General features: G+C 33.3%; 2 protein-coding genes across 6 annotated transcripts in view; both read right to left on the bottom strand.

Moving 5' to 3' along the window:
- LOC105204961 (kinesin-like protein KIF21A) overlaps positions 1-5,019 on the bottom strand; it is a 65,371-nt gene extending 60,352 nt beyond the window's left edge. For 3 of the 4 annotated variants that reach the window (XM_026139694.2, XM_026139693.2, XM_026139695.2), the window contains exon 1: positions 3,828-4,615. In XM_026139694.2, coding sequence (XP_025995479.1) covers positions 3,828-3,862 — 35 coding nt within the window. In that variant the 5' untranslated portion in view covers positions 3,863-4,615. Of the gene's footprint in view, positions 1-3,827; positions 4,616-4,777 lie in introns of those variants that run through there. The other variant, XM_039449946.1, reaches the window with a different exon arrangement.
- A 9,382-nt stretch (positions 5,020-14,401) lies between these two features.
- LOC105204962 (eukaryotic translation elongation factor 1 epsilon-1) lies at positions 14,402-24,605 on the bottom strand. Of its 2 annotated transcripts, XM_039449949.1 has the most exons (5): positions 24,131-24,605; positions 23,015-23,206; positions 14,811-14,861; positions 14,638-14,733; positions 14,402-14,562 (listed from the first exon to the last, which is right to left on the bottom strand). In XM_039449949.1, exons 1-5 carry the CDS (start codon positions 24,209-24,211, stop codon positions 14,431-14,433), a joined length of 552 nt encoding a protein of 183 aa, XP_039305883.1. In that variant the 5' UTR covers positions 24,212-24,605; the 3' UTR covers positions 14,402-14,430. The 2 variants fall into 2 exon arrangements, with proteins under 2 accessions (XP_039305883.1, XP_039305884.1); XM_039449950.1 differs by lacking the exon at positions 14,811-14,861 and having other exon boundaries at positions 24,131-24,603.
- Between the last annotated feature and the right edge of the window lie 656 nt (positions 24,606-25,261).

Raw genomic sequence — 25,261 nt, 5'->3', positions numbered from 1 at the left:
TCATAAAGAATTCGTTTCTTTCTCTCTGAATATTTAAAATACATTCAACTTTTCGATTTTCGCACCTATTCATTCTTTTTCTTGACTTTCTGACGTATCGATTAAAAAAAATGTTCAAATTCTATGCATTACATACAGATATACGTGATATACACAAAATTAAAAATGGTGGAATGACGCATACCCATGTCTGTGTAATAAAATATCGAATCCGATAGTGTGTCAGCTGAGGGTTAACATAACGACGTAAAAATACAGACGACATTCATCAAAAAGAATAAAGACTTAATTTAACGGAAAAGAAAATGCCGATCAGTACTACTCCAGATATTAATCCGACATTGAGTATAATGTATGTCCACCTAAATGTATGTCTAGTTCAAAAAGTTCTTTTTAGTTCTTTTGAGTCACAAGATTGTAAAGAATTTGGAAAAAAACATTTGCACTTTTAATTATACAGCTTCAAAAGCATAAAAAAAAATATAAAATCCCTTTCCCCGATAAAACTAATTTTTAATGTTTACAATCTTCAACTTATTCAAACTGCACGTTTTATGCTTGACATTTTCGTCAGTCCGGATTTAACTTGTTATTGTTTATTACACATGACCTAAAAAAAAAACGTTTATTTCGCATATATCAGTTATTACAAGTGTCACCACATGCCTCGATAATCTAATTGGCAGGACGCACGCACGCACGAAAACGTAGGAAGATTCAGATACAATCGTAAGATATTATTTTTTCTCAATAAAACTATTTACTGTTCCGGAAAGGATATTTTATACATGCTACTGAAGCCTTAATATTCTGTTTCCATGACTGTTTTAAGTCTAACAAATATCCGACGTACAGTTCAAATAAGCTAAGAATTGTAAAAATTAAAAATATATTATTCAGTATTAATTAGTAGTTCTAAATTGGACTGGAAAAAGAGTTTTTACATTTTCCATTATAGTTCAACATAGATGAAAGATACATAAAAATGATTTGAAGCAAAAATGAAAAGAATTAAATTATTTTTCCACGCATTTTGTTTTGCAACGGCACCTTTGTTTTTACGATAGGACTTTGTTTATGCCTTATAAAAAGCAAAAACTACAAACAGGTCCGACTTATCCCACTCCCCCTATTAAAATAACATAGAAAACACAAATAACCGAAATAAAACAGGATTCAAATTTGTTGCTAACACAATAATAATTATTAATTCAGCCCAACTGTTGGCGCATAAAATCCGTTATTAAACAGTCAAAGAATTTGGTGCTCGCAAAAATCGTATACTAAAGTATTTTTTTAAACGTCCTACTATCAAAATATATAAAAATTTTCAAATTTAGTATTAACTGCAACTTGATGTAAATAATTTGTTTATCCACGCGCGTGCGGAGAGCGCGTGCGCTCTAAAATTCGCTATTAAATCATTAAAGAATTTGGTGCTCGCAAAATTATATACTAAAATATTCCTTAAACATCGTACTATCAAAATATAAAAATCTCCGAATTTAGTGCCAACTGTAACTTAATGCAAATAAGTTGTTTATACGCTAACTCTGTGTAAACCAATTTTTTTTTACAAGTTACAATTAGCACTAAATTCTGAGATTTTTATATTTTAGTACTACAATATCTAAAGAATATTTTAGTAAAAGAATTTTACGAGCGCCAAATTCTTTGACGATCTGATAACAGATTTTAGCACGCAGCGCGCGCTTTCCGCGGATGAACAAATTATTTACATCAAGTTGAAGCTAGCACTAAATTTGAAGATTTTTATATTACGATAGTAGAATGTTTCAGAAATATTTTAGTACAAGATTTTTGCGAGCAGTATTTAGGACATTATCAGCAAATGACTCATTTACCCTACTGTGTTTTTAGAAATTAACTAGGAGATATAGAAATGTGTAACATGTTGATGTTTATTATACTACTTAGATCAAAATTTGATCGATAAATGTCGCCAACATCTTCTTAATTTAGCAAATTTGATAATTAAAATTCGACATTATAATTGGAACCTTATACTTAACGACGCTAAAGAATAAATGTTTTGAATATATATGATACAAATATATTAAATTCTATTGCGATATAGGATTGCGCGCGCGTTGATTCGGTCATAGAATTGTCAGGTAAGGAGAATTTCTCCCAAATATAGATTTGTATGACGGGGAACTTTTTGAGGATAAAACGGTTAGGAGAATCTTTAAGGAGCGGGAAAATATAAAAATCCATAACATTTTTAGTCTTCCAAAAAAATCTACGAGATAACAAAATCCAAATTTGGGGGAAAATTCCTGGCAGTTTCTGCTCATAGAGCTCGCTTATTGAATAGAAGAGCAGAACTCAAACTCGGAAGTTCGAAGGTGCTCAGGCGTTTCTCAGGCGAACGGTAATTAACGAGCCTACGCGCTTGTGTCATAAAAGGAGATACTCGAGGATCAGTCAGACATTGCATGAAATTCAAGCTCGAGTCAAGTTTCCGTTCGCAATGCCGTGATGTACATACGTATGTGGAAAAATGTCTTATATCCACACGAAATAAATAGTAATTCGCATATGTTGCCTAATTTTTTTTTCTTTTTTTACTTACGAGAAAACTCAAATTCGATATTAAATGATCACATTCTTGAACTAATAGTGTAAATGACTCGACAATGATACTTTCGTTGCTACTTCACACAACTTGTTTTGACGTAAGACATCGGAGGCATGGCACGCGAGCATGACGAGGAATATATATTAAGGATATCGTAATTCTCTTTATTCACTCAAATTATCTTGTGATGTAGAGAAAAATTCGCGCATTCGAATATACGAAGAATTGCCTCTGATAATGATCTAGCGATTCATTAGCGCTTAAAGTAACTTCAATCAACTACTAATTAATTTAATCAGATTAATTTATTAAGTAATTAATTTAACTTATTAAATAATATGTCTATAATTTTGGGTTCCATTTCACGCATAATACGTACAACGCATTATTTATCCTTTTTGTTCAATTAATGTTAAAGAAGGATATATGATGCATTATATACATGAAACGAAACACATCTTTTGTTAACGTAAATAGAATTATTAAATTTGTATTGTTTAACATAAAGGAAAAAAATTAGATCGAGAACAAAGAATTATGTAGTTAGAAATTTTGCTTCGAGCAATTCTGCCGGTTAACTTAATCATCAATTAATTTAATTGGTTATTAATATTTCAAGTAATGCGTTCACTATTTTATTAATATGAATAGAATTATGAAATTTTTTTATGTGGAAAAAATTAAATCAAGAACAAGGAATTATGTAGTTGAAAATTCTGCTTTAAGCAATTCTACCTGTTGAATTATAACTATTTTTACCAAGATTATAACTTTGATTTCAGTTTAACTTACTCTTTATCTTTTTATAGTTGTAAGAATTGGAAAAAAGATAAAGAGTAAGTTAAATTGAGATAAAAATTAATCTATATTGATAGCAATGAATCGATTAAATAATCGGTTAACTAATCAATAAATATTTTAATTATGCCTCAAATATTTTATCTCAATATATATAAATAGAATTATTAAATCTTTGTTTAACGTACAAAAAAAAATGATTAGGACAACAAATTGTGGTTTTAAAATTTTATTTCAAACAATTTTGCTGGTTGAATTAAAGACTGACTAATCGTAAGTTACTCAGAGCTTAGACGAAGTCGCCCTTAAGCGACTCTCTCTTTTCTTTTCTCAGCCGACTAATATTGTCGTGCCACCGGTGTCTCACCAGCGTGTCGCGAACAAGAACCTAAAAGACTTCGTTTTTCAAATAATATTATTTACTTACCGCACGGCAACGCGTACACTTGAATCATCCGCCATCTCGCTACGAACGGCTATCGGTCGACTGTGCGAGGATCAACAAGACAGCTTTGGCTACGTTAGGCTAAGACTAGGCCAAAATGAACCGAAGACGAACGACTGCGGGCGGTTACGATTCTCTGCGATGCGACAATGTCGTAAACGTTGTACTTGCGCACGCGTTATTAGGCACAATAATCGTGAAAGCTTGACATCTCCCATGAACGATGCACGAAAGACTGTGCATCTCTCTCGTAACGAAGCGATCAAGAGCGATTCACTGTACGTGACAACTGTCACCACACCAATCAACAAACAATCGCGTGGGAGCTTGAACCGCTTCTCGATCGTCTGTCAGTCTGTCATCAGCTTCTACGTAGAATACATGTATATGTAGTAAAATTCATTTAAAAAAGGCCAAGCTGTGTGTTGCTGTATCTCAAGCAATTGTTAAAAACGACATGCAGTTATAACATAGTTACAGGCACGAATGTAACGCCTAAAGAAATAGAGATATCGGGATATGTGCTATGCAGAACATATGGAGATTGGAAAGAAAACAAGTATGTGAGTGCCATCTATCGAGAGACCGTATAGTTACCATTGTAACTAATTGCTGGCAATCCGACACTGATATCGGCTGATACCGATAATCTGCCAATCGCGGTTGCAGTGTGTTTACGCGTAAAATATAATCTACATTACGAATAAACGACGTAAATTAGACTATGAACTATGTAAATTTAACTATGTATAAAATTTCACTTATGTAAACTATAAGCAATGGATCATATAAGATTTGAATCTGATAATTATAATAAAAATGATGTGAAATGATATGTTATCTTCCTTTTAATTCAATATTATATTTCAAATATTTTTATTATTAATACATTAAAATCAAAAATATTAAATACAATTTAAAAATTTAATTACCTTTTTCTGTATTAAGTGTTCTATATTATCTCATTTACAATAATTTATAGAGTGCGTTTGTTTATGCAGTCATTGCTGCCATGTGCTGCCATGATGCTCTGCTTGCAATAATGCGTAAACGAACACTCGTTTATATAACTCTGAAAATTGAGGCTGCATTCCCATTTTGTCTCACTCAGTGCAGTCAAGTGCAGTACCCAGTGGCCACCATTTTGATGGATACTGCACTGGAGAAGCGTTCCCAAATTACTGAACTGGCTAATAGAGTCCTTTATAAAGAGAAAAGCGACATTGATGTCCGAAGCTCTGATTGGTAATCTGATTGATACTTGATTAGCTAAGTGAGCAGCTATATTGTGACCACAGCTGTTTGCAGAATGATAGGAATGGTGTTTGAGCCGTCCCAAAATGGCGGTAGAGGACTCAATTGGATACTAAAGGTTGTGGTAGGGGTTCGATGTCGCTTCTTTCTTTATATAGGACTCTACTGGCTAGCGACAATCGTACAGTCATGTTCATTATAGTTACGACACGTTTTCTTCGATGGTTTTTGGAATGTAATCTTGCTCATCAAGCGGCGAATGTAATTGGTTGGATCCACAAGTAAGAACCAATCATGTTCTCAGTTCTCGTTATAGTTGCGCGTTCAGAAGCGTATCTAAAAAATAGTATCGCAACTATAATGAACACGACTGTACACCCAAGGACTCTGATTCTGTCCATGGGAAAATTTTCCAAACTGAGAAGTCACCACTTTTTACATACTCGCAATTTATGATTAAAGTAACAATTAAAGCTTAAAGGGCCGTGCACATAAAATACATAAGCATAGCATAAGGCATCTAGACCAATGAGAATCTAATGTAAATCAATATGGCGACTTTATGCTAGATGCTCATTGGTTCGGTCATATGTTGTGCTTAAAGCCTGCCGCAGACGATACGTTTTTTCTTACTGGATTTCTAACTGGATTTTCTTACTTGCTACCGTACGGGCAATGGTACTGGCAGTACTACTGGCCGTGGCTTCACACGGTGCGAGTTTTCGTACGGGCTAAGCAACTGAAATTTGTTTCATAGAAGCTGCATGCTTAAATATGGATAAGATAGATGAGATGGATGAAATTATTGCAACAGTTGTACATTGTCATAAAATTGCTATTGCATTAGTTTTAATTATTGAAAAATTGCGACAACGAAATAAATATCGCCGACGTTTATGGAGTCGACAGTCAATACATTCTTTAATGCCTCACTTTTACTGTGTTTATTATGGTAATTTGGTGTGTTTATCGCATACAAACCTGGTTCCTATTAGTAGACCTCTATTAAACATAAAATACTTTCTTTGGACTATTTTGAAGTCTTTTCATTTCTGCACGACGTCATGTTTGCGAAGTGAATTCACGTTTGAACTTTGACAACACTTCGACTATAACCTGGTATAACCAGTATAACCTATACAGACTGCGTCCTGATTGGCTTTCACAATAAACCAGAATCACATAAAAAAAATAGGACATGATCTATTACGAAAATCCAGTACGCAAGCCAGTAGCGTAGCCCGTAAGCATTTCCAGTACGGAAGCACGTAAGACTACCAGTATAGAAGCACGTAAGCAATCCCGTAAAAAAAAAAACGTATCGTCTGCGGCAGGCTTAAGTTATGTTATGCATTTTATGTGGAAGGCCCGGAAGGGTCCCAGTTGCGCACAGACCCAATTGGACACCACCAATTACAGCGGCCGATGCCTAGAGTATTTCCATTGGTTAGGTTAGATTAGATTACGTGATTGGTGGTGTCCAATCGGGTCTGTGCGCATTTGGGACTCCCGGAGGCCCTTAAAGGGCCTCGCACATGAAATGCATAACGTAACACAAGCACAACATAAGACCGATGGGCCAATGAGCATCCAGCATAAAGTTGTCATATTGATTTACATAACATTTTTATTGGTCCGTCAGTCTTATGTTGTGTTATGCATTTCATGTACGAGGCCTTTAAGGCCGCGGCACAGTATTTTGCATAGCTGCATAATCGTATGCATAAGCAAATTGATTGGTCCATTTTCTTATGAATGTGCTAACGGACCAATTAACTTCCTCCTGCATACGGTTATGCAGCTATGCAAAAGCGTAGTCCATAGGGAAATTTTCCAAACTGAAAAGTCACCACTTTCTACATACTTGCAATTCATGGTTAACGTAATGACCAATAAGCTCTAGTCGTTTCATTAATTATGACTTTGTTTACACCAAATACTTGATACGCGTAATATTTAGTAACTTTCTATTCAATTATCTTCATTTCGGTAATAAATTTAATGAATAGTATATTAAGCTGGCACAAAATGAATCAAGATAATTAATTAAATATAGATATCACGTATACATTTACACGTCTTGTCGAAATTAAGACAATTTAATAGAAAGTTACTTGTTAGTATGCGTGTCAAGTGTTTGGTGTAAACTAGTCGTTTGTTTTCTGTTCCTGAACTCCCTGAATTAGTGTGCACTTAAAATGAAATAGATATATATTTGAAAGTTAGTGAAAGCAAGAAGGAACGTTCCAGTGTAGTCTAGTGCAGGAATAGAAAACAAGTCTTTTGTCTATGAATTGCAAGAATGTAGAAAATAGTGACTTCTCAGTTTAGAAAATTTCTCCATGGACAAAATCAAAGTCATTGAGTGGGGCGAATCCCGATAGCGCACGGGACCAATAGCACACCACTACTCAGAGCGGCCAATGCCTAGAGTTTTTCCGTTGGTTGGGTTAGATAAGTTAAAATAATTGGTTGGTGGGCTATCGCACCGTGCGCTATCGGATTCCGTCCCCTTGGGTGTACAGTCGTGAGCTAAAAGGTTGCAACATATTTTCTTTGATGGTTTTTGGAATGTAGACTTGCTCATAAAACGGCGAACGTAATTGGTTCTTACCTGTGGATCCAACCAATTACGTTCGCCAATTGATGACATCAAAGAAAATGTGTTGCAACCTTTTAGCTCACGACTGTAAACCCAAGAAACGTGAAAAGTGAAAATCTTTACCATTGAAGTTAATGGAGAAATTTTTCACTTTTCCGCCTTAGGGAAAAAGTTTCATGATCGACCCTAAGGACTTTGATTCTGTCCATGGGAAAATTTTTCAAACTAAGAAATCGTAATCTTTCTACATACTTACAGTTTATAATTAAGGGGTAATACCACCTTTGAGGCCCTAAAATGATACCTAAGTTTGGGAATTTATTGTCGGCAAATAAATAACTTTAATAAAAAAAGCTTAGAGAGCTTTATTGTACATATATTGACGAGTAAATAAAAATAAAAATTTTTTATTTTTTTATGCACAAAATGGCGGCGTACTAGCCTATTTACGAAATCGTCTTTTCTTAAAGATGAATTTTTGCGTGCAAGTTTTCTGCGACATGGTTTATGTTGGAACCAAACAAAAAAAATCTTCATTATCTACATATTCAAAACTATTCTACATACTCAAAAGGAAGTACGTAAGGATTTTTTAAAATATTAATTTTTATTAAAATGGCAGCTATTTATAGAAAAAAGCGGATTTTTCACCCAAAAATTTGTTTAAAAAATGCTGATTATAAAAAGAGTTTTCAACATTTTGCAAAAAGCTTACGTACTTCCTTGTATAATAGTTACAAGATTGTGTTAAAATTTTAAGTCAATCGGATAAAAATTGTAAGAGTAACTTTGCACGCAAATTTGAAAAACTGTGTTTTGAGAAAAACGCGTTTAAAGTTTTGCTAACTGATTTTTTGAGTATAAAGTTAAAAATTTTTAATTTATTTCTAATCTGCGATGTCTGCCCCATAAAGCGGTCCTTCCACAAGTTCAGCAGCCTCGTTATATTCCTTTCTTGTTGCTAATAATGATATTCTGGTCTTTTTCGCTTCTTGGGTGAGACTGCGCTCGGCAAGTACGACGCGCCGCGCATCCAATTTTTGGCAATAATAATGACAAGTAGTGCACACCATGAGGTTTTAGACTTGCAAAATTTTTATTAGACTGTTATAGCCATTATTATAATAACAAACAGTCAAATTTGTTGCATAAACACAGAAAAACTAATGGCGTCGCATAAACACAGAAACCGACGCTTTCAAAACTATTTACTGATGTAGTACAAGTAATAACTATCTGTGTTAGTCAAAGGTCTATTTTCGTTATATAAATAAGGTCCAAATAACTACAAAGCATAGAGAAGACAAGGCCGCTCCAAATCGCTTGCAGCTGCTCGGTAGGCGCATAGAGACGATTCATTTAATCAGCTCAAACACTATAATACAATTTGAATTTTGTTCTAAAACTACTTGCAACATATTTTTATAAGTATAAACTAATGATTTAAGCAAAAAAGAAATCGATTTTTTCAAATCTCAAAGGTGGTATTACCCTTTAACATAATAACCAATAAGGATGCGTTCCCTGTCTCGCATAATGCACATAGACTGCATAGGGTGTTTACGATAACCCAAGTTGAGTTGGTTTCCACTAGGGCCGAAAAATATTAGGCGTGACTCTCTCTAGTACCTTTATGATTCATGACAACTCAACGCTGTATCCATAAAGGGCCTCGCACATACCGTTTGTTTTCTGTTCCTGAACTCCCTGAATTAGTGTACACTTAAAATGAAATAGATATATATTTGAAAGTTAGTGAAAGCAAGAAGGAACGTTCCAGTGCAGTTTAGTGCAGGAATAGAAAACAAGCCTATAAAATGCATAACAGAGCATAAGCGTAGCATAAGGCCTCTGGACCAATGGGAATCTTATGTAAATCAATATGGCGACTTTATGCTGGATACTCATTGGTCTATCGGTCTTATGTTGTGCTTATGTTATGTTATGTATTTCATGTGCGAGGCCCTTAAAGTAGGAGAATAGGAAGCTAAACTCAGCACTCCAATTACGTTCTCGTTTTATGTTCCCTATTGGGAGGATGGTCGCTGAAAAAAATAACTTCTTACGGATGAGCGCCATTTGTAGTAGTTACCCTAACTAGACTTTTCATGTATTTTCATAGAGTTCAGTGTTTCTACACAAATATTGAAATATTTATTTATTTGTAAACCAATAAATGAAGCAAGAAATGAAATTAATAAACAAACAAAAAAAATTATAAAAAAAACGTAATTTCTAAATGTTTTATGTTTTTTAAGTTTATGTTGTTACTCAAGTTTATGTTGTTATATAAGTTTATGTTAATTTATGCATGTGTTAATGTATATGATGGTGATAAATAAAAAGGAAATGAACATAGAAACGGATATTTAATGAACCACTAAGTTCACTCTTATAATGAAAATGTACAATTACTTAAAAAAGGTGAATAGATATATTAAACTTTTATCGTACAGCATTAAGTAATTATAGACTTAAAGTTACTTCAATACAAATTGAAATATAAATCTCAGACCTTATATTAAACTATTTGATATGAGAGTAAATAAAAAAATAGTCTTCAAAAATCAAAATTGATTATTAGTTTTCTTTAATGACTCGGTCGATTCCATTTCACTTGTCAAATTTAATTATCGATGTAAAATCCTTAATTTCCTTAGATGCACACTTACTTCATCCTTATGAAATCTTTAAAATATATATACAATAACAGAAGTATAAATATATATACAGTTAAAGAGTATAAATTAAACAGTATATCTAATGTTTTCAAAATTTTATTTAAATTATTAATACTCGATACTTTAATATATCTTGAAAAGGGCATAATCTCATCATCGATATAAATATTAATATGTAAATTTGGAAAGACAGCAATTCTTTTTCTTACGCTAAACTCATTTTCAACTTTCGTAAAACCAAAAAATTTGTCGTTTCCAGTCAAAAATCCCCAATCCGAAGAAGGCAGCTCCACTAAATTCAAGTTCTGTTGCAAATATTTAAATTTAATTTCATCTGATGCATGCGCAAAATTTCTTTTTATTATATCCCTAAAATGTAAATTTTCGTATTAATTACTAATCAAATATACTATTTCATAATTATTATGTACTTTTTCATAATATAACCTCTCTGTTGCTTGTTTGACGCAACTTCTATTTTCCATTTCCGATTATTGGACTTAGCTTGTAACACGATGTACACAATTTACGATAAGTCCTCAATTAATATTACTTTGTTGTTAAAAATGTTGCAATAAAAATGATATTTTCCAACATTTTCTTTCAAATTCGGAGTAACAACTGGCATCTCGTATATGATCTCGTGTATGCGATGTATGCGTGATCTTGAATTCATCACATTTTGCATGTGTGAAAGGCTTTTAAAGATGGCAACCATCGGTAAGAAGTTATTCCGTTTAGCGCACTTCCTTCCAATAAGGTACACCCAAGGACTTATCGTCAATTTATGTTGATAAGGGGCAAGTTAGCCCGAAACGTCCAGCGTTTTTCATTTATGTTAATATCTAATTATAGAATTTTTATTGACATCTTATCTATTCTCGCTCTTATTGGACCTTTTAATGATCAATGATTGTTTTTACACAAAAGAGCACGAACTAATTTATGAATTAAAAATAATTAGTTAAAGTTAAAAATTAAATCATTAAATCATTAATTTCTAATCCTATAATTTTAAAAAATACTTTTAACTCTGAGACTTTATAACATTTCATCAAAAATTATAAAACAAAAAATCTGTAGAAAAATTTTAGGATATTTTATAATTATATATAAAAAATTTTGAGAAAAAATAAACTTTCTAGTATTTTTAAAAAGTATTATAATTTGTATGAAAAGTTTGAGAAAGTTATACATTATACAAATATTCTAAAAAATTATATAACAAATTAAAAAAAAAATTTTCACAGAGATTATATTCAGTCCGATTAGGTTATACTATCGTGTTCTTTTTACAGCCGTCCGAGTGGACCCGAGTTCAGAGTCGTTCAAAGCAATATTAGTAGTCCACTTCCTGTTCTACGATTCATTTCCGGAATTCCTCTATCTTAACCCAAACATACCCAGGTCTATTCAGATCTGCTCTGAACTAGATCTAGGACAGACAAAACGAACAATACTAATATTATGTATTGCAAAAGTATATATGTACAAATTATATAACAAACCGCCTTGCTGCTTTCTCTCGGACCGTCCACTGCTCTGTGCTGTTCGGCCGAATAGCCGCTGGACAGCAAATAACCGACGCATCGCGACCAATAATAAATTCAAATCAGAGTAACGCGCAAGCACAGATCCATGCGCACGCGCCATAAAAACGAACAAAGTGGTGGTTGCTACCGATCTCGAGTGGCGAAGATCCCCTCTCCGATACTCTACCGTCCGCTTCCCGCACAACCTCCCCCCCCCTCGCGAGATCTGACTATATAAGCGCCGCCGCTTTTATGAACAGAACTTCTCTTCAAACCGCCTGTCCGTAAAAAAGATGCATACCTTCCGCTCCAATCCAAAATCAAGCAAGTTTGGTTTCTGCCGAGAGATCTCGGCGACAAGCTTCCTGACCGCCTCCGTCTCTACGGCTCAAGCGCCTTAGACTCAATCGAGAGATCTCGGTAAACCGGAAAAACCGATATCCTATCTTCTCTCCGTCAGCACTGATTCACGATGTAAAGTGTGGAGTTCCGCGCCTTCACCAAAAGAACTTGGTGCGAGTTGTTGCCACCGCCGCCACAACAACGCGGTATTAACCGCTGCGCGTCGCGATAGGCGAATCATTCCACCGTACCGTACAGCTGTACCGCGCGCGCGAGCTATATTGCCACCGGGCTTGCACGCCCGTACCCGCGGCCTTCGACAGGCCGCGCCAACTCGTAAACAGGAATTCCGAGTTCGGAGAAATTCGTCTCAGAATCACCTTGTAAATAGCCGCAATCGTCCTATTTCGCGAGTATTCTCCGTCGTTCATCCGTCCGCGCGAAATTATAGATCCGTCCAAGCGCCGCGATTATTTTTCGTCCGTCCGCGCATTATTTTTCCGTTCCGTCCGTCTGCGCGTTACTTTTCTGTTTCGTCCGTCCGCACGTAGAAATATATTCTCCGTGACGTCCGTCCAAGCGCCATCTCCATTCGTCCGTCCGCGCAATGCTTTTGCGACTATCGCTTTATATGTTTTCTTGTTTGTCTAATAAACAAATTTATTTTGTCATCTGTAAATACGCGTCTAGTTCTCTCGGCAACCTACCCGCGTCCTCGTCCACCAATACAACACCGGCTCGTGCGCAAAGTCAGGTCGTTACAATTAAAGAAAATGCAATATTAAACTTTACACGTTAAATATTAGTTGTAGTAAAAAGAAATCCATTATTTTTGCATTAAATTGAAGGATTTATTTAGCATAGTTAGAATGATCCGATTTAGGTCAAATATGCACCGTTTTGTTCGATAACTTGTTGCTATTTTGAAGGTAATTTCATTATGCCTTTCTTATAGAAACCTTCGTCCCTATTGGCAAGACAGTCAATTTTCACAAGTTTTTCTTGAGGCAAATTTTTCACCAGCAAATTTATTTGCCATAGACAGAAATAGGTGGTAATCACTTAGTGCCAAGTCCGGATTATAAGGTGGATGCATAAGAACCTCCCAACCAAGCTCCCGAAGCTTCTTGCAAGTCACTATCAATGTGTGTGGCCTGGCGTTGTCCTGATGGAACAATTCCTCTCCTATTAGCCAAAGCTGGCCGCTTCCGGGCGATTACTTCCTTCAGGCGGTCCAATTGTTGACAGCACCGGTCCGAATTAAGAGTTTGGTCGTAGGGAAGCAGCTCATAGTAGATGATTCCCTGCCAATCCCAACAAACACACATCAAAACCTTCCAAAACATCAAGCCTGGCTTGGCCACCGCTTGCGCCGGCTCACTGCGACTCGATCATGACCGTTTTTGCTTGACGTTGTCGTAAGTGACCCACTTTTCATCACCAGTAACCATTCGCTTCAAAAATGGATCAATTTTGTTGCGATTCAGCAGCGATTCGCAGGTGGAAATTCGGTTCATAAGGTTTTTTGCGTTAACTCGTGTGGCATCCATACATTGAGCTTCTTATTGTATCCAACTTTATTTAAGTGGTTCCAGACGATTTTTTGTGCAATGTTTAGCTCCTAGGCAATCAAAACAGTGCGGTTGGACTCGACAATTTCCATTATTTCATCAACATTTAAAATAATGGATTTCTTTTTACTACACCTAATATTACTACATATAAATCTCGTGTAGGGGTTACAAAAATAGAGGTTTAAATAATGGCGTTTAACAATTTCGCAGCCATTTTAAGAAGCTACTTCCGTTTCACGGGTTACTAGAAAGCCTCCTTCCTGATTTTCTTACTTCTTTGAGGTTGTTAAACAAAAATTGTCCAATTTTTAACTTCATGGCAACAGCAACCGGTGATCGTACCACCTTAACCTATAACCGGTCCAAAATTTTCAAACACTCATACACTTTGCGCGCGCATTAAAAAAACGAAACAATTTCAAAGCGTTGCGCATCAATATAGCACTCTATGCTCTTCATGTGCAATTCAAAATGCACCCACAGACGCTGTGTGTTCACAACTGTTCATTCGCTAAGTGTGTACCCAGCTTAATAAGAGTCGCGATATAATTGTTATATCAAACAAATATCGTAAAATAAATTCAAAACATTTTATTCCAATTACAAAAATATATGTAATAAATTAAAACATATTAAATCTAATTCCTGTCTCAATTTCTCTTCTTGTTGAATATTGTCAAACCATCTCGATACGTGAACATATTGTGCCTTCTGCTGAAGGTTTAATTCATTCTGTACAGAAGCAGTAAAATATGAAATTTATACACACACGTTACATACAAGCTTAGTATTATGAAACAATATTACCATTACAGAATATAGAACGTAGTACAACACAATGTCCGCAATTGTCTTCTTTGTACCACATATATATGTTAGGTCCTTTAATACTGTATTCAGCTCCTAATTAAAACATGTTTTCCGTAAGAAAAAACTAGAATTATGTCGCATTAAAAGGATGCTAAACCAACAGGAATTACCGATGCATTCGTTTTTTTTATCTTCAAATTGGCTTGACCAATCACAAAATCCTTTTGTAAAATAAAAAAGCAATGAGAGATTTTATGAAAAAAAAAAAGTTAAAAATTTATTTTCGACTCGTGAATCTCTCACTCAAAATTAACTTTTGTCATTTACTGACGTTTTATAGCTCGTATGTATGAAACAAGAATTTCCCGCAGTGCAGAAAACTAACAAACACTGTGTGTCATTCCAATCAGAATCCTAACAAAAAATGTCATTACTGAATGTACGTGTAAATTTCGCTCAGAGTACATACGTAAACGATAACAAGTAGAATAGTTATTGTCTGCAACAGTAATTAATAGATTTTTTCGCAGATAGCGCTACAATCAAAGAACAAAGACCGAACTATGCGTTGAACAAAGAGCAAGAGTTTGGTGTTAGCGCTCCCACTTACCCTTCGCTCCGCGCACAACCGCATGCTACACGACTCTAGCTCAAAAAATAATTTATAATACTGACGTCAAGAAAGTTCAGCTTTAGGATTAGCATTCTTTTAATATTTAAAGTTATTATTAAAAAAACAAAATGATATTCTACAACCTCCTCCTTGGGAATATCTCGATTAGACACCACACAATTGGAAACCTAACCTAACCTAACCTAAGGCCTGACGGCCCACCCCCTTGAAACCCCCCCGCGCGCGCGCGCGCGCGCGTGTGTGTGTGTGCGTATGCTACTAACGTGACAACAAGGTTATCAATCGTGCAGTTTCCAATATTACGTGTCCAATCGTGCGGTATCCAATCGTTCCGTGTCCAATTATCATCACTCCTTCTTTCTTCTATTAATCAAGAATATCAATTTTTTCCTTGTAAATAAACTACTGCTCGTTGAATCATACCAAAGCTTTTATACAAGACTATCTTCTACCATACTTATAAGAAGCAGATTGACATTTTTTATGAAAACAATACGATTAAAAGTTGGTTTATAATAGGTAATAATAGTCGTAACCGTAAGAAATTGGACAATCACAATAGATTTATAGAAGAATACTCGACTATAATTGGCTGATTTTTATGTAGTTATGACTATTATACCATCCTTAAAGCTTGGTTTATACAGACCGTAACCGTAAGAAATTAACCAATCATAATCGATTTATGAAAAAATTATCAACTATGATTTGTCAATTTCTTACGATAACAACTATTATCAGCTACTATAAACCAACTATAAAAGAATAATATTCACCTAACAAAATTATAAAATAAAAGTGTCATCTAATAATAAAAGTTATAAATGTCTGCTATTTCTTATCTGTTACAATATAAACCGCCTAAAAAATAACTTTAAAACTCCAGCGAACAAAAATAAATTCAAATGAATTGAAAATTGAAATTTATTTTAATTTAACCAAGCTCGCATTTTAAAATCAAAGTATTTTTAAATTAAAATTACTAAAATAGATTGAAATACGAAATATGCTGTTCATTATTTTAAATTCGCGGCATGGATTCATGTCCCCATTATATTATTTTTGGATTTAAATGAATTAAAATATAAAAATAGAATATCCTGAGGAGATACATTGGTATGTAGGAAGTTATTCATTATTTTGAATTCGGATAAATTCATATTATATTACTTTGTATTAAAATAAATAAAAAAAAATTATAATAATATGAATATGAATACATCCGAATTTAACATAATGAATTTTATGTTGAATTCCCACATAGCAATGTATTTCTTTAGAATATTTTAATCGGATTGATCCTGTTCTGATCCAAAATGTAAAAATCATCCATATGATTATCTTAGGACATTTGTAATTGTCAATATAGTCGTTAAGATGTCCTATTCTGATCTAAGAAAAATTTGTTTTGATTACTATAATACACAAATGCGTTTTTATCTTTCAACACATATACAATATTCATAACCCTAACAACACAAAATGTCTTGAATCTGTCATGAATGTCCAGGCACGTGAATGGAATGGGTTACGCCCGTATTCATAATCCGCCCTTGAAAAATGAGCCCATACAGGTCAGAAAATTGCAACATTGCAGCAATGTTGCAGATTGCAATGCAATATTACGAAGACATTGCAAAAACATAAATTAACAATATGCCTGCAACATCTCATGGTATATGCCAGTAATATTCCAAAAACACATTGCAATATTATAATTTTTTAATAAAGTAATGGCAATAAAGAGCCAAAGCAGAATATTCGCGTATAATAATATATTAATTTAACTCATCCATAATTATTCATCCGCATTTAGCAAACTAGGGTCAGGCGACGTTACTAAATTTTCCGCTGAATCTCTACATTCCCTAATAGCATAACCGTCCTTATGTCGACTGTAAGTCAATTCAACTAAGTCAGATTTTCAGAGTTGACTGCAAATCGACTTTGCATAGACATCTGCAGACATCTTTCAAATGTTGACTCTAATTGTAAGACGTCTAGAAAAAGGCATGTGGTCCCGTGGTGTTGTGTACATCATAGCATTCTTGAAAAACATAAATATTCATATCAATAGACGAAATAGGTCCATATATAAAGAAACCTAGATGTACATCCCAATAAACAAACAATATTTTTTAATTGTTTTTTTAACCAAAATTTTTTTTTATTTAATTATTGTATTATATTGATATATATTTTCTAAGTGCATTCTTATTTAAATAAATAACAGAAAAGTTATTCCAGATGCTATTCTGCATTTGCAAAATTAATAAAAAAAAAACTGTAATTTTATGTTTGTTTATATAAATACTGTGCTTTAATTATACATATTTCATTTTTTTGATAACGTATATTGACCTGATCTACCAGTTATATAGACATATCAGCATAAAGTGTTCACAAGTCATCATGAGGGATCGGTTCGCAGCGATCACAGAGGTCAAGCAACGTTCACCGGAGTCGCGACTTGGATAGGTAACCGTTTGGAAATTTCCGAAAAAAAATTCTCGAAATTTTTTTTGTAAAAAATGGTTTTTAAAATGTTACAACAATATTATTTTGTTCATTAAAATTATGTGGTGTAATAATATTTATGTAAATATTTTGGAAAAATTCATAACATTGCATTATTGGCTCCCTTATCTCAAAAGAAGTCACGAGCTTCCTTGAAGAGGTGCAACCTTCTCAGCAGACAACGCGTAAAATATAAATGAAATAAAACCTCCAAAAATTAGTTTATCACATTTGTCATGTTGCCCCAAAGTTTCGAGCAAGGTTGATAACGCGTGTCACAAGTACGTGTGAGACACAAATTAAAACAGATTTGTGATTACTTGTGGTATCACGTTTTGTTCGTATCCATTGTGCGTTATGTTTAACATTCAAGAAAATTAAATCTAAAATTCTAATTCCTATTTCTAATATCTAATATTTCCATAAAACGGTGCTTTAGTAAGTTACTAAAAATCCTTAAAATATTCTTTTCTTCTGGAAGAAAGACTCGAGGTTTGTCTATAAAACACGGAAACCTTGGAGATTCAAGGAATCCTTCACAAAGGCTTGTTTCAACTTTAAAATAAGGAAGGACTATGAATACGGATGTTAGCTGGCATTATAATATCCTAAGGCATCCTTTGAACATCCCATGGACGTCCCTAGAACATCCTTTGAACGTCCCCCTTCAATTTTAACGAGCCTTTGATACGTTGTAGATCAAAATAAGAGACACGTATTTTTTTATACATGCCCGTTTTCACTTCACAAGAAAAAAACCGATTTTCTTCCAAAGGCTGTTTCACTCCCTAAAAGTAAAAACGGGCACGTATAAAAAAATAAATGCCCCTTATTTTTATCTGTACTACAACATATTATAGGCTCATCAAAATCGGAGGAATTTTGACACCTCTGTCGCTTTCCCTATAAGTATATCTTTAGGATATCGAAAAATCCTTTGACATACATCGGCAAGATATACCTTGGATCAATTTTTGTTATGAGAGTTATTCCATATTTTAATTAATTTGAATCCAAAAATAATATAATGCATCCAAATTCAAAATAATAAATAACACATTTTGTATTTCAATCCATTTTAGTCTAAAAATACTAGTGCAAACTAATGCGGGATTAATGCAAACTAAAATAAATTAAAATAAATTAAAATGAATTACAATTTTCTATTTATTTTCTATTTATTTGAATTTCTGTTTGCTAGGATATATTAGAAAAACGTGATAGAATAAATCAAACTTAATATCAAAAAGTGAAAAGAAAATTATTTCAAGTATATATTTATTAGAATAAAGAATACCTCGTAAAACGTTTTGTGCAAAAAATTAAATTTAAGGGAATACATAGAGGAGTTTGAGGAGTTGTGAGCCGAGTTTTTGAATGTTTTTAACTACCACAAAAAATTATATTTTACGCACCTGAAAGATTGGATTTTATAGTACACCTCAAAAGGCAATTATTGGCTTAAGAAGTTCATTGAAAGACATAACGGTTGTAAAATTTTGATATGCTTGAAAAAAAGTGTATTTTTTGAATTTTTAAAAATTTTGGGGAGTGATCAAACAAGTACTTTACACGATGTAACACAGTGTAACACAGCGTGTTCTAGTTGAAAAACGGCCCCTGTGTCATTGTTGGAAAGCACCAATGTAGACACTGTGTTACACAATGTTGCCTGTGTCTCTTGTTAGAAAGCACCTCAAATTATGCATGAATATAGCAAAATACGCATGAAAAATGCCAACTTAAGTTGAAAAAATAGCAAAAATGTAATGGCTCACAATTCCCCAAATGCTACATTATCAAAATGGCCGCATAATAATTAACTCATCAAATGTTCATAGAAAATTTCTGTTGTGCATCGAAACAGTAGTTCGCCAATAATAATTTTGTAATATACTTATTTTTGCAATCAGCTCAAAAAAATAAGTAAGATCACAAATACAAATAGTCGAAAAACCTTTTTGAAGAAAATTAAAAATCAAAATCTGGAGAGACACTTAGATTGTGTGTTGACGCAACGAGTGCTAGTCAAAAAATAAGATTGCATGAAGAGAAACATTTTACCGTAGTTAAAACATGTTAAAATTTCAATTATGGCCAACTTTGAGTGCTGGCTCACAATTCCCCATGGTTCACAACTCCCCAAACTCCCCTACAATAGGCTTGTTTTCTATTCCTGCACTAGACTGCACTGGAACGTTCCTTCTTGCTTTCACTAACTTTCAAATATATATCTATTTCATTTTAAGTGCACATTAATTCAAGGAGTTCAGGAACAGAAAACAAACGGAATATTTTAAGAAATTATTTTTCATAATTGCAGTAGATTTAATATAAAATACGGAAGACATTTAAAATGTTTAAAATACAACGTCCAACTAAAATAAAAATGTGCACTGTAATAAATAACAAAAGCAGAAATTGAAAAGAGACTAATTGTACCAATATGCAGCCAATTATGTGACAGATAAAAATCGGCAAAATCTCCAGCAACAGTATACTTTTTTTCGATCATTTTCAAAATGTAGCCTGCTCACTGAATAATTAAACGTAATTGATTCTTAGCTGTAGATCAAAGCAATTACTTTCGCCACTCGATAAGCAAGACTATGTTCTAAAATTTATTAAAAAATGTCGCAACTATATATCCACCACTGCACTTGGCGCGCTTGTTTCGCATGGCATTTCAAGATGTTCTTTATAATTAAACTAGTATACAATCATACTTAAAATAAAATACATACAAATTTAAAATTTGAAAAAAAAACAAGAAAAAAGTTTTAGTACAATGAAACGGCATAAAACAAGCCTTTAATGTTTGACGCAGCACTTTATCATGAGAATATTCCAAATTGTTCTAGATTGACAAATATGATCTCACAGATATCTCAGTAGATAACATTTAAAATATCTCAAAAAAATATGGTAAGATCATAAGGTATTATTTAAAATTTTATGACAATAAGATATTTGAATATGAAAGGTAAATAAGATATCATAAGATAATTTATGATATCATACGGTATTTACCTACTGTATTTAAACATCTTATTATCATATCCTTTAGCTTTACATAATATTTAATATGTGGATCATTTAAAAAATTTCCGGCCTCATCAACATAAAGTAACTGTAGAAAAAAAATTTCTTTCGCCGTCCGATAGACGGCCTTGACATATGTAAACTGCAAAAATTTGAAGTCATTCTGATCATTACTTTCTCTATGGCAACTTTTCCAAAGTTGTCAGCTGACATTGTCTGTCAACAATGGAGAAAATTGAATATCGCGCAGTGATAAAATTTCTTCATTTGAAAGGGAAAAAGACTCAAGAAATAAAAAATGAGTTAGACTCTGTATATGGTAAAGCCTCCCCTTTATTTACAACGGTCAAACATTTTGTGGCCAAGTACAAACGTGATCGTACGAGCATTTTAAACGAGGAACGTTCCGGGCGCCCGAAAATTGCTACAACTGACGAAATGGTCGATTTAGTGCATCAAACTGTGATGGCAGATCATTGATTGACTGTTAAGGATATTGCTGAAGCTTGTAGGATATCATCTGAACAAAAGATTTTACATTAAGAATTGGATATGAGAAAATTATCTGCGCGCTGGGTGCCGCGCTTGTTGACGATCGACCAAAAGCGCATATAGATGTACATGTCGCACGAGTGTCTTAGCCTGTATCAAAAAAATCCAGTGGAATTTTTGCGGCGAATGATAACCGTCGATAAAACCTGGGTACACTACCATACGCCTGAGACCAAACAACAGTTAAAGCAGTGAATTGCGGTGGAAGAACCAACTCCGAAGAAGGCAAAAGTCGTTCTCTCTACAGGAAGTGATGGCGACAGTTTTTTGGGATAGCCGTGGAATAATTCTTATTGATTACCTTGCAAAGGGTGAAACAATCAACGGACAGTACTACGCTGCATTGCTGGATAAATTGAAGGCCATAATTAAGAAAAAACGTCCACATTTGGCAAAAAAAAAAATCCTGTTCCACCAGGATAACGCTCGGGTTCGCACGTGCATGGTCGCAATGTCAAAATTAAACGAATTGAAGTTTGAATTGCTTCCGCATCTATTTGCCAGATCTAGCTCCCAGCGACTTTTTCCTGTTTCCAAATCTGAAAAAATTTCTCGGGGAAAAAAAATATAAATCAAATACTGAGGTGGGAAACGCTGTAAACCAATATTTTTCAGGTTTAGACAATCAATTCTTTTCTGACGGTTTAAAAGTATGGGAGAAACGTTGGACCAAATGTATCGAGTTGCAGAGAGACTACGTCAAGAAATAAATTTTATTTTGTTTCAAAATATGTGTTTTTCTTAAAAAGGCTGGAAACTTTTCAAATAGTCCTTGTAATATGATTTTACAATATCAGCACATTATTTCTTGCACATACAGGGTGATTCATAATGGTTGGAACAAATATTTACCATGAGATAACTTGTATTGACTTCACTCCATATAAATTACATGGAGTGCAGTCGGTAAGTCATCTCTCATGGTAAATAGTTGTTCCAACTATTATAGATCACTCTGTATCCTACAAATATTATTTCATAATCAATTATAATATATAATTCTTTAACGAAAAAAAAATTTCAATAAATAAGTGCAAGTCTACAAAAAAAATGAAATTTAAAGAATCTTTACTTTTTCGATCTATAAACATTAAAAGAATATTTATAAAATATTTTTATTTTAGATTCAACAAATCATAAATATTTATCCCAGCAAACCAAAATAGATTGAAATAAAAATTGATTTATATGATCATTGCCGAATCCAAATTCTTGATTTTTTAAAATCTATTTTTACATATATCTGTATCCGTTCTATCAAACAACTTTCTTATTTTTGGTATTCAGATTAATGAATGCTTTTTATTATAATTATTTAATTAAAAATGTATCTCTGACTTCTAAATGTTTGGAAATAAATTAATATTCGGTCATAACAATAAATTTGTAATTTAAAAAATATTTGTTCTACTTTTGACAAATAAAATATATATGATTCTATGGAAATTACATTAATAACTCAAAGTTTTTAAACCAATGCTTTGTGAACAACTGCAATATCATCACTTAACATAAACAATAGAAGTAAGCTCCATAAAACAAAAGCAAATAAAAAAATTTAGTAAAACAAAACATTGCTAAACATAACAGCATCAACATAAATACTGACTGTATAAATATTATACTTACATTTAATACCTTTTTGGCATTCGCAGGAACATCTGCATGATTCATACAGATTACAATGTATTCTAACCATTGCTGTATTAATGCTCGTATTTCTTTCTTGTTATCCAGAAGTGCACTGGAATAATTTGAACTTCTTACAAGCGTTTGCACAGTAGTGCTAAAGCTTGAAACATTCTGCACAGATTTAACTATCTGAAATAATCATATGCCATTGGATTATACATATGTTGTTAATGACAATGTTAATTTAATAAAGGAAAAGGTAATTATTCAGTTTAGGTACTTCACATCCGATTGTTATGAAATGAGTCTCATTCGACACGTTTTCACTCGAAACAAACAAATCTGGCAATAAAGTGTCGCTCTGCCCTGTGAACCAAGATATCAAACGTTAAAGTTGGCAATTATACATGTTAGAATATCTATCATCTCGGCGTATTGTAACAAACTGAGCAGGCGCTGTGATAGAAATGTGTATGAAATTTGAAATGTTTCTTTATTAATAATTACATCACTCCCACATTTACTACACTTGATTATGCAATGTATATTTTATCCACTCTCCCTGTTAATTATAAAATATATTATAAAAATGTTTAATAAAATGTCAACACTGTATTAAACTAAAGAATTTATTAGTTTTTGTGCAATGTAGATTTTTTATTAAGGCATTAAAACAATTTATTTTATAAAATAAATTATTTTAATGCCTTAATAAAAAATCTACATTGCACAAAAACTAATAAATTCTTTAATCCAACACAGTGTTCTGGAAAATACATTCAAGTGTAGTAGATGTGGCAGTGATTAACATTTCAAATTTCGTGCACGTTTCTATCACAGCACAGTTCGTTACAATACGCCGAGATGACATGTATCTTAACCTGCACAATCGCCAACTTTAACGCGATATCTTGATTCGCGGGACAGAGCGACACTTTTTTCTGTCAGATTCATTCGTTTCGAGTGAAAATGCGTCGAATGAGACTTGTTTCATAATAATCGGACGTAAAATATCTAAACTGAATAATTACCAATTATACATATTTTACACATATATAGAACAAAGCATCATCTCCAGACAGACATCAAATTAAGTATTAGTATAACACTCACGTTTTTATCAAGAAATAGCTTTTCTGGAACATCGAGATATCGTGCTACTCTTTCAACACATTCGATATTACACAGACCCATGATAAATAAAATGTCTTTTACTTCTTCTTCACCTTTAATGTTGCCCGTCTCTAGTGGTTTAATGTGGCGGGAACGATTTGATCGTAATAACAAATTTATTTTCTATTTTTCCACTCAGTAATGGGTGATAACAGCGTTTTTCACTGAGAGAATTGGTGTGCACTCAGTGCGCATTAAATGCAGAAATTCGGCACGAGCATCAATAGACGGTGGCGGTTTCAATGGTCTAGTTTCCACTGATGGGCCTCGCACTGGGGACTGGGCTGCGTTTAGGGGGTCAATCATGTAATTTCACGTGGAACTTTTCACGTTTGATTTTTCACTTTTCATTTTTTCATTTTTCACTCATAGAGAGTTCACGTGAATCTTTTCACGCACAGCGATTATAGGCTTGTTTTCTGTTCCTGCACTACACTGCACTGGAACGTTCCTTCTTGCTTTCGCTAACTTTGAAATATCTATCTATTTCATTTTAAGTGTACACTTATTTAGAGAGTTCAGGAACAGAAAACAAACGGTATGTATGGATAATGCGCGGAAGTTTAAGTTGCGTTCCGAAATTCACCTTTAGAGGCTCGAATCTGTCATCGCAACTATCAAGCGGTCGTGAAAAAGGTTTCTACCTGCTTTTATAGTATAACTTTTACTGTAAAAATTTAATTATATAAAAAAAGAAATTGTAAAAAAATTATTCATAAATAAATAGCAATATTTTTTAGTTATATTGCATAAACTTAATTTACAAATATAAATATATATTACATTTTTTTCGATGATCTATATATTGTAACAACTATTTTATTATGTAGTAATCTAATTCTAAAAATGACATTGTAATTTAATACAAACATTGTTTTTCAAAATTAACTTTAATTAAGTTTTATATTTATACAAATTTTAAAGTAAATTAATTTCATTAGTCATTAAATTTATCTTTGTTTAATTAAAAAATATTGAATAATTTAGAATACGGACCTTTATCAAAACTGAATTCTCCGCTCACACATGTATTTTCTAAATTTATAAGTTATAAACACTTACATGATTGAT

The sequence above is a fragment of the Solenopsis invicta genome, chromosome 5, assembly GCF_016802725.1.
Source record: "Solenopsis invicta isolate M01_SB chromosome 5, UNIL_Sinv_3.0, whole genome shotgun sequence".
In the NCBI taxonomy this organism is placed as follows: domain Eukaryota; kingdom Metazoa; phylum Arthropoda; class Insecta; order Hymenoptera; family Formicidae; genus Solenopsis; species Solenopsis invicta.
Note: the sequence above shows the minus strand (reverse complement) of the source record. Positions and strands in the feature narration are given on the sequence as shown.